Raw genomic sequence first — 11,155 nt, forward strand, 5'->3', positions numbered from 1 at the left:
CCAGTTGTAGGAGGAATTGTCTCCAATGAAGCGCTGTCCACAGGGTATGGCATGGCGTTGAAGAAGTAAGGCTATCACTCCATTTTGCAAGATCCCTTTAACCCTGTACAAATCTCCCACTTTACCACCACCAAAGCACCCCCAGACCATCACATTGCCTCCGCCATGCTTCACAGATGGCGTCAAGAACTCCTCCAGCATCTTTTCTTCGTCTCACAAATGTTCTTCTTTGTGATCCGAACACCTCAAACTTAGATTAGTCTGTCCATAACACTTTTTTTTCTCCAATCTTCCTCTGTCCAGTGTCTGTGTTCTTTTGCCCATCTTAATCTTTTCTTTTTATTGGCCAGTCTGAGATATGGCTTTTCCTTTGCAACTCTGCCTAGAAAGCCAGCATCCCGTAGTCGCCTCTTCACTGTTGACGTTGAGATGAAGCTGCCAGTTGAGGACTTGTGAGGCATCTGTTTCTCAAACTAGACACTCTAATGTACTTGTCCTCTTGCTCAGTTGTGCACCGGGGCCTCCCACTCTTTCTATTCTGGTTAGAGACAGTTTGCTCTGTTCTGTGAAGAGAGTAGTTCACAGCGTTACATGAGATCTTATGTTTCTTGGCAATTTCTGGCATGAAATAGCCTTCATTTCTCAGAACAAGTTTCAGAAGAAAGGTCTTTGTTTATGGACATTTTGAGCCTGTAATCCAACCCACAAATGCTGATGCTCCAGATACTCAACTAGTCTAAAGGCCAGTTTTATTGCTTCTTTAAAATCCGGACAACAGTTTTCAGCTGTTCTAACATAATTGCAAAAGGGTTTTCTAATGATCAATTAGCTAATCCAAGATGATCATTTTAAAAGGCTAACAACGTGCCATTGGAACACAGGAGTAATGGTTGCTGATAAAGGGCCTCTTTACAGCTATGTAGATTTTCCATTAAAAAAAAAAGTATGTTTCCAGCTACAACAGTGATTTACAACATTAACATTGTCTACATTGTATTTCTGATCAATTTAAATGTTATTTTAAAATATTTTTCTTTCAAAAACAAGGACATTTCTAAGTGACCCCAAACTTTTGAACGGTAGTGTGTATGTTACTCATGGTTTAAGTAAGCACACCCCCACAGAAAACAACTAGCTGTTGAGTTACAGACAAACTCAAAGTTACAGTAAAAAAAATTGCATGTTCATCTACTCTCTTAGAGGCAATTCAGTTCATATAACAAGTGGATTTTCTGGATGGCGTAAAACATTACAAAGACAAATTCACAGCACATACTGATGGGTACACTTCTGGTTTTTGCTTCCTGCTTTGCTCCCATTGGTACACTTACGATGTCCGGCCGGTCCGACACATTATGCCATCACTGACTGGAATGGGGACGCCTGTTTAATTCATCATAGTTCTATGGCAGCACATGCAGTCAAGAGCGGAGAAAATGTGGGTTGAACAGTTATTACGGTGACCACGATCATTTGTGGGTTTTGCGTCTGGGTTTCTGTATAAACACTTTGTGACATCTGCTGATGTAAAAATAGGACTTTATAAACAAAACATTTGATTTGGCTGTCATCTAAAATTCAATGACCGTCACAGACCTAAAATCAAGAAATCTTGTTAAGGTGCAAAAAACACCCAGTCTCTCACTCTATATGCCCACCATAATAGTGATTTCTCTCTTGTAGATGTTGAGGTCAGGGACGTTGTTGACGTACATCCTCTTGAGAGCGCAGCGAGTGCCACTCTGTGTCCGGGCCAGGAACACCACGGAGAAACCGCCTGGAGAGAGGAGCCAGGAGGAGAACAGTTAGCATCATACACATGTTGAGTACACACACACACACACACACACACACACACACACACACACACACACACACAGTCCACGTGCTCCTGGGTGTGTCTCTCTCTCTCTCTCATTAGTGGACCGAACAGGAGGCTTCAAAGACCTGTTGACCTGTTGCAGGGCCAGGAGAAAGAAGTATCCTACTATGGCATCCTTGTTGCATAAACTCTGCTCCCTGAAGTGGTCTGACGGGAACAAGGAGCCTGAACACACACACACAGACTCAGCAGGAGAGAGGGCCCCAGTCAGGGTCAGGAGGAGAGAGGGCCCCAGTCAGGGACAGGAGGAGAGAGGGCCCCAGTCAGGGACAGGAGGAGAGAGGGCCCCAGTCAGGGACAGGAGGAGAGAGGGCCCCAGTCAGGGACAGGAGGATAGAGGGCCCCAGTCAGGGACAGGAGGATAGAGGGCCCCAGTCAGGGACAGGAGGATAGAGGGCCCCAGTCAGGGTCAGGAGGAGAGAGGGCCCCAGTCAGGGTCAGGAGGAGAGAGGGCCCCAGTCAGGGTCAGGAGGAGAGAGGGCCCCAGTCAGGGTCAGGAGGAGAGAGGGCCCCAGTCAGGGACAGGAGGAGAGGGCTCCAGTCAGGGCCTGTGTTCACAAAGCAGAGTCAGAGTAGGAATGGTGCACAATGTTATTCATAGAGGAGAAGGACTGACCACAGTAGGAGGCAAGTACACGTGTACACTGATAGTACTATTCTAGATCTGGTGGGACTTTGTCATTCCTGTGACAGCGCAGTAGAGCATGATTCTCATTACAATCTGCTCAGGGGGAATCACCACTAACTCGTTACAGTCTGCTCAGGGAGAATCACCACTGACTCATTACAGTCTGCTTACATTTACATTCTCAGGGAGAATCACCACTGACTCGTTACAGTCTGCTCAGGGGGAATCACCACTGACTCGTTACAGTCTGCTCAGGGGGAATCACCACTGACTCATTACAGTCCGCTCAGGGGGAATCACCACTGACTCGTTACAGTCTGCTCAGGGAGAATCACCACTGACTCATTACAGTCTGCTCAGGGAGAATCACCACTGACTCATTACAGTCTGCTTACATTTACATTCTCAGGGAGAATCACCACTGACTCGTTACAGTCTGCTCAGGGAGAATCACCACTGACTCATTACAGTCTGCTTACATTTACATTCTCAGGGAGAATCACCACTGACTCGTTACAGTCTGCTCAGGGAGAATCACCACTGACTCATTACAGTCTGCTTACATTTACATTCTCAGGGAGAATCACCACTGACTCGTTACAGTCTGCTCGGGGAGAATCACCACTGACTCGTTACAGTCTGCTCAGGGAGAATCACCACTGACTCATTACAGTCTGCTTACATTTACATTCTCAGGGAGAATCACCACTGACTCGTTACAGTCTGCTCGGGGAGAATCACTACTGACTCATTACAGTCTGCTCAGGGAGAATCACCACTGACTCGTTACAGTCTGCTCGGGGAGAATCACCACTGACTCATTACAGTCTGCTCGGGGGGAATCACCACTGACTCATTACAGTCTGCTCGGGGGGAATCACCACTGACTCATTACAGTCTGCTCGGGGGAATCACCACTGACTCATTACAGTCTGCTCGGGGGGAATCACCACTGCTACTCATCTGTACATGATAAAGCAGTGATAAGCTAATAAGATAATGAAGGCCTGTTCTGATTTAAAGAGGGGATGAGCCACACCCCCCCCACCGTGTTTTCAGGTACCCAGAGCCACACCCAACCGTGTTATCAGGTACCCAGAGCCACCCCCCCCCCCCCACCGTGTTATCAGGTACCCAGAGCCACACACCCCCCCCCCCCCCACCGTGTTATCAGGTACCCAGAGCCACACCCCGCCCACCGTGTTATCAGCTACCCAGAGCCACACCCCCCCCACCGTGTTATCAGCTACCCAGAGCCCCCCCCCCCCCCCCCCCCCACTGTGTTATCAGCTACCCAGAGCCCCCCCCCCCCCCCCCCACTGTGTTATCAGCTACCCAGAGCCCCCCCCCCACTGTGTTATCAGGTACCCAGAGCCACACCCCCACCGTGTTATCAGGTACCCAGAGCCACACCCCCACCGTGTTATCAGGTACCCAGAGCCACACCCCCACCGTGTTATCAGGTACCCAGAGCCACACCCCCCCCATCCCCCACTGTGTTATCAGCTACCCAGAGCCACACAGAACAGCAGTTAATACATTAGAGGAGAAGCCAGACACACCTCACATACCCTCTGGATACGCTAATCACCATGACAACAGAGCAGGTTAACGTGATCACCACAACAGAGCAGGTTAACCTCATCATCATGACAACAAAGTATGTCAGGGTTTAATTCAGGGAGGTGCAACCTTAATTAAAGTGAATTGAGTTAGCCTAAGTGAAATTAAAATTGACTTAACGTTAAAACACAGCCTGCTAGAGACTTAAATCGCCATCATTATCCGTGTTGGGAAACTGTTCTTGTTTTCTGACTATAGATGCGTTGCAGTCCAATACAAAGTGCATTCTGGGAATCTGACCATCAAAACGTTAACCAGTCCTCTTCAACTCAAGCTGTGCCGAGTGGGAACTCAACAAAACGCCGCAGTCGAAACCCGAGAGTGACACTAATCAAATCTTGACTGAACTCTTGTCAGTACGTACGCTATCTCGTGGTCACTTCCTGTTCTGATTATGAACAGAGAGGATGTATTGGGGTAAATATAACTAGTGTTTTTTTTTTATGAGCAGCTTCATTGTTCTTCCCTGTATGACATGATTTTTGGGATAATGGTGTTTGTTCCAGAAAAGCCTGGGTGACGTTCTTCAGTTACAGTACTTAGGCCTAGTTTCACATGCAGTAACGAAACACTAAATAGTTGTTACAGGAAAGACACCTTGACAGGAAAGACACCTTGACAGGAAAGACACCTTGACAGGAAAGACACCTTGACAGGAAAGACACCTTGACAGGAAAGACACCTTGACAGGAAAGACACCTTGCAGGAAAGACACCTTACAGGAAAGACAACTTAAAAATGGAAATAATCTGTACTTTACTACCAACAACAGTCAGTCAGCAGAAACCAAACCGGTTTGTTGGGTTTTTTTTGTTCATTTTTGACTGCTTTGCTCTGCTGATGCAGCCTGTTATAGCCAACTGGGCCCAAGGGTTTCTCAAAAACAACTTGTAGCGTCTCAAATGGTATCCTATTCCCTATGAAGACCCATAAGGCTCTGGTCCAAAGTAGTGCACTACACAGTGCCTTCAGAAAGTGTTCACACTCTGAATTTTAAAAAACGGATTCAATTGAGATGTGTCACTGGCCTATACACACACACATTACCCCCATAATGTTAAAGTGGAATTATGTTTTTACAAATTAATTTAAAAAATGAAAAGCTGAAATGTTTTGAGTCAATAAGTATTCAACCCCTTCGCTATGGCAAAACTAAATAAGTTCAGGAGTAAAAATGTGCTTAACAAGTTACATAATAAGTTGCTTGGACTCACTCTGGGTGCAATAAGGGTTTAAAAAATGTTTTAATGACTATCTCATCCATGCATCCCCCACACATACAGATAAAGGTCCATCAGTCGAGTAGTGAATACAGATTCAACCACAATGACCAGGGAGGTTTTCCAATGCCTCGCAAAGAAGGGAACCCATTAGTAGATATATAAAAATAAAAAGCAGATATTGAATATCCCCTTGAGCATGCTGAAGTTATTCATTACACCACCCAGTCAAGAAGGAAGTCAGTACAGAATACAAAATATTAAAAAACATACATCCTGTTTGTAATAAGACTAAAGTAAAACTGCAAATAAATGTGGCAAAGAAATTAACTTTCTGTCCTGAATACAACGAGTTATAGAGTGAGAGAGAGCAAGACATAACACTGTATGGTGACCGAACACCTTGATTTCGGTCTTATGAAGCAAATTTGGAAATGTATATATTTTTTACATTGGATAGAAGCAGAGACACAGAGCTAGAAAATGGTATATCATACACTGCATTTGAGGAACAAATGGGAAAGAAATGCTGTTTTGAAAGTTGTTAACTTGTAACCTCACTTTTGAGAAAATGGCCTTTGAATATTTTGGTACCTACTGGAGAGCTCTTCTTTGTCTACACCCATTCAGCGTTATTCACACCCTCTTAAGCTTTAGCCCCCACCCAAAAACTGACCATTTTACTCACCCTAGCAGAGCTGGTTAGGCTGTTTCATGTTATCTAGAGTGTTGGTGACTAACTGTGCTGCTGGCAACAATTTAATTACACTTTTTTGCCGACGTTTACTGACACCGGCCATATTCAACAGGTGTTGAGCGTTCGTAAATTCATCAGTTATTCTTCGCTCCGTCACACTCAGACGAGAGTGCTCTGAAATCGGAGCAGAGACTGAATTTACGAATGTACCCGAAATAGTTACTTGCATAGTGGAGTCTTTTGTTAAGACATGTAGCTAGCTAGCTAAACAATGAACCAGTATCCCAACTCATGACGTTACTACCCTGCATGAATCTGCAGGTAGGTAAACAATATCTGAAAATGTAGCTAGCTAGACTATCATTCATTGACGGGCGCGTCTCCTGTCGGATGCCATGGTTACCCTTAGGTTTGAAGATGTAATCCGGTGACAGGTGTTTTCTCCATCTCTTTAGCTATCAGACTAATTCCACTGATTTCAAAACCCGGTCCCCCAGAAATTGGAGAGCAACAATTATGCAGTTCTACTAAGCAATATATATATTTTTAAAGCTGCGTTAGACAGGATTACCTAGACATACTGACCTGCTCAAACTCATCTCTCGGCACATCCAGCCCAGTCATTATCATCTCAGCCAATCAGCTAGCAGGATGGTTGCTAACTTCTTCTGTGGCTAAACCAAGTAGGCTAGTAATTTAACAATTGTATTAGTATTTACAGATGACATACAAGTCTGTTATTAATAAGGCACATGAAAGTTCACGTTTGAGAATGCATTTAGATTTTTTTTAATTGTTCACGTTCAAAAACGTCTCTCCTGTGAAGTAGTGACCTGCGACATAGGCCTAGTTTCCTGAAACGGGTCACATATTTTTGTGTTATGGGGGGGGGGGGGGGGGGTGAAGACATACGGACAAACTCAACATACTTTAAAATGACTCAAACCAAATTAAAACTGTAGAATGAACACGGACCTAGATTCACACAGTTTATTGACCGTGTCCAGCTCACTAATAATGACTGGAAGGAAAGCTAGTCAATCAGGGAGTATTGAAAATGAAAGAAAAAAGGACAGAGGACTATTATTTGCAAATTCTGACAGCGAGAAAATAACCAATTAACTAAATAACCAAACGCTCGCTCTCTACCGAGCCTGCCGGTCTCTCCCTCTCTGACGGGAGCCATATGGATCAGGATCAGGTTCTCACTAAAATCAAAGCTCTGTTGCTTTAGTTCACACACTCTGCCATGCCAACCACGGAAGTGCAGCGGCTATAGAGTCCATTATTCTCCCAGAGTGCCTCAGGACGGATGATTTCTTAGGGGGCTTTGTACCCTGCGTACCAATTTGCTGGAAAGATGTGTGTGTGTGTGTGTGTGTGTCTGGACAAAAGGAAGCCTCTGTACAGGAGATTGGTGCCGGCAACTAGGCTTGGGCGGTATACCGTATTACAGGGGTATTTGGAAATAGCCACGAGATGTTTGTTTTTTTTATACCGTTGAATAACGTTCTTTTAAGTTTTTGTAGCTACTTTTTAAGTAACCTGCATTCAAATTGTGCAATACATCAGGAGCTAAAGCAGATCACGTTGGTCATTTCACCGGTCACGTTATGAAGCTTCCCATAGTTCCCCAGAACAGTTGAGCCAATCACATTATGAAGCTTCCCATAGGTCCCCAGAACAGCTGAGCCAATCACATTATGAAGCTTCCCATAGTTCCCCAGAAGAGCTGAGCCAGTCACATTATGAAGCTTCCCATAGCTACCCAGAACAGTTGAGCCAGTCACGTTATGAAGCTTCCCATTGTTCCCCAGAACAGTTGAGCCAATCACATTATGAAGCTTACCATAGTTCCCCAGAACAGTTGAGCCAGTCGAATTATGAAGCTTCCCATAGTTCCCAAGAACAATTGAGCCAGTCATATTTCACATTATGAAGCTTCCCATAGTTCCCCAGAACAGCTGAGCCAGTCGAATTATGAAGCTTCCCATAGTTCCCCAGAACAGCTGAGCCAGTCATATTTCACATTATGAAGCTTCCCATAGTTCCCCAGAACAGTTGAGCCAGTCATATTTCACATTATGAAGCTTCCCATAGTTCCCCAGAACAGCTGAGCCAGTCGAATTATGAAGCTTCCCATAGTTCCCCAGAACAGTTGAGCCAGTCATATTATGAAGCTTCCCATAGTTCCCCAGAACAGCTGAGCCAGTCACGTTTGTTTGTAAATAGCACAACGGGAGAAGCTGTATACAGGGGATCACGTTTTATATTGAAAATCAAGTGTTTTTTTTGCTTCAAAAGAGTGATCATTGACTTGCAACTCAATTTTGTATTTCTCAAAAAATACATTTGTGCTACACAGTCAGCAGAAATCTTAATTTCCATCAGATGACAACAGAAGACCAACTGTATTTGGCTGGTATTAAATTATCTTACAATGACAAAGCAAGGTCTACATTGCAAAAGCAATGCCTGGCCATCATTTCCTAAGGTTTTGCTTAAAGTTCATCTTGCATTTTACCTAAGAAGACTAGGCTAGCTACACCAAGAAAAGTACCAGAGACAATAAGCTACACACAAGTCAGAGCACTGTCTGCTGATAAAATGCCTCTTCACAAATTAAGTGGAGAAGTGCAACTGAAGGACAAAATTAGTCTGATGCCGACCAGAAATTACAATAAGAAGCATTTTAGAACGGAAAGATATTTCTTATGCATTTCTTATTTGTTCCTGTGGGGGGAAAAAATATGTTTAACTTGCTAGTTATTTAAGTAAGTGGCTGAATTAATAAGGTGAAGGGGCATCATATTGTGTTAGGTTTCCGTCGTGTTTGATAAGTCAAAGCCCTTAGAATGAGTTATCTGTACAGCTGCCACCGCAATCTTTTGATTTTCTTGCGTTTTTTTCCTCCACTGTTCTCGGGCACGTCTGCTCCTCCCCCATCTTTTTTTAACCAGAGCAGGCAGGACCGTCGCACTAGCGACTCCAGACTCCACACAGACACAACATGTACACATGCCGCTCCAGAGCCAGTACTGTTCTTCCTTCAGACAAGCATGTGTTGTTTATTTGCACAATGTCTCTCGTTCACTTTCGCTTGTAGATGTCCAAATTCACCAAGAAATTACATTCGGTAGCTCCTATATATACACAGTACCTGTCAAAAGTTTGGACACAGCTACTCATTCAAGGGTTTGTCTTAATTTTTACTATTTTCTACATTGTATAATAATAATGAAGACATCAAAACAACACATATGGAATTATGTAGTAAGCAAAAAAAATATTTTTTAGATTCAAAATAGATTTTAGATTCTTCAAATCAGCCACCCTTTGCCTTGATGACAGCTTTGCAAAGGGCACCTATTTGTAGATTACATTTTTTTTATAAAGCAGATATCGAATATCCCTTTGAGAATGGTTAAGTTATTAATTACACTTTGGATGGTGACATCCAGTCACTACAAAGATAAAGGAGTCCTTCCTAGCTTAGTTGCCAGAGAGGAAGGAAACTGTTCAGGAATTCCAACCTGAGGCCAGTGGTGACTTTAAAATACAGAGTTTAATGGCTGTGATAGGAGAAAACTGAGGATGGATCAACAACATTCTAGATACTCCACAATACTAACCTAAATTACAGTGAAAAGGATGCCTGTATAGAATAAAAATATACCAAAACATGCATCCTGTTAACAATAAGGCACTAAAGTAAAATTACTGCATGTGGTGGCTGCATCATGTTATGGGTATGCTTGTCATCGGCAAGGACTAGGGAGTTTTTTAGGATAAAAATAAGCTGAATAGAACTAAGCACATGCAAAATCCTAGAGGAAAGCCAGGTTCAGTCTGCTTTCCAACAGACACTGGGAGACTAATCCATCTTTTCAGCAGGACAATAACCTGAAACACAAGGCCAAAAAATATACACTGGAGTTGCTTACCAAGACAACATTGAATATTCACGAGTAGATACAGTTTGACTTAAATTGTCTTGAAAATCGATTGTAATACTTGAAAATGGCTGTCTAGCATTGATAAACAATCAACTAATGTGTATAATCCAGGTGTGCAAAGACAACACAGCTGTACTCACTGCCAACGGTGATTCTAACATGTATTGACTCAGGGGTGTGAATAGTTATGTAATTGAGATATTTCTGTATTTCATTTTCAATACATTTAACATTTCAACAAAAATCTCACTATGGTTATGGGGTATTGTGTGTAGATGGGTGAGAATTGTTGTTACTTAATCCATTTTGAATTCAGGCTGTAAGAACAAAAAGTGGAATAAATCAAGGGGTATGATAACTCTCTGAAGGCACAGTATAATCTTACACAGATTAACAATGTAATCATGTTCAAGGCAAAGTGCCCTCTAAAATAATCAGCAGCAGAGTGAAGGGAGAGGACATTCATTTTATTTTTTCATGCATTTAAGTAAAAAGTCCTTTTAACAAGGCACCAGACGTCAAACAACTGAGAAGGTCACAAAACAAAATCTCTGCTACCTTGGCCAGCGCTGATGAAAAAAAAGCTCAGGGGAAGTGTGTGTGTGTGTCAAGCCCAGAGGAAAGAAAAGGAGGGGAGCTGACGTTGCAGCCTGGGCTTTAGTAGCGGGCCGGGTGAGGTCATGGCTCAGCCTGGGCTTTAGTAGCGGGCCGGGTGAGGTCATGGTGCAGCCTGGGCTTTAGTAGCGGGCCGGGTGAGGTCATGGCTCAGCCTGGGCTTTAGTAGCGGGCCGGGTGAGGTCATGGCTCAGCCTGGGCTTTAGTAGTGGGCCGGGTGAGGTCATGGCTCAGCCTGGGCTTTAGTAGCGGGCCGGGTGAGGTCATGGTGCAGCCTGGGCTTTAGTGGAGGCCGGGTGAGGTCATGGCTCAGCCTGGGCATTAGTAGCGGGCCGGGTGAGGTCATGGTGCAGCCTGGGCTTTAGTAGCGGGCCGGGTGAGGTCATGGTGCAGCCTGGGCTTTAGTAGCGGGCCGGGTGAGGTCATGGCTCAGCCTGGGCTTTAGTAGCGGGCCGGGTGAGGTCATGGCTCAGCCTGGGCTTTACTAGTGGGCCGGGTGAGGTCATGGTGCAGCCTGGGCTTTAGTGGAGGCCG

General features: G+C 44.3%; 1 protein-coding gene across 2 annotated transcripts in view; it reads right to left on the reverse strand.

The window, feature by feature from the left end:
* Window positions 1-11,155, reverse strand: part of LOC129826763 (BMP-2-inducible protein kinase-like) — an 86,712-nt gene that overhangs the window by 47,369 nt on the left and 28,188 nt on the right. For both annotated transcript variants that reach the window (XM_055887824.1, XM_055887822.1), the window contains exon 2: window positions 1,659-1,777. In XM_055887824.1, coding sequence (XP_055743799.1) covers window positions 1,659-1,777 — 119 coding nt within the window. The remainder of the gene's footprint in view (window positions 1-1,658; window positions 1,778-11,155) is intronic.

The sequence above is a fragment of the Salvelinus fontinalis genome, chromosome 28 (assembly GCF_029448725.1).
Source record: "Salvelinus fontinalis isolate EN_2023a chromosome 28, ASM2944872v1, whole genome shotgun sequence".
In the NCBI taxonomy this organism is placed as follows: domain Eukaryota; kingdom Metazoa; phylum Chordata; class Actinopteri; order Salmoniformes; family Salmonidae; genus Salvelinus; species Salvelinus fontinalis.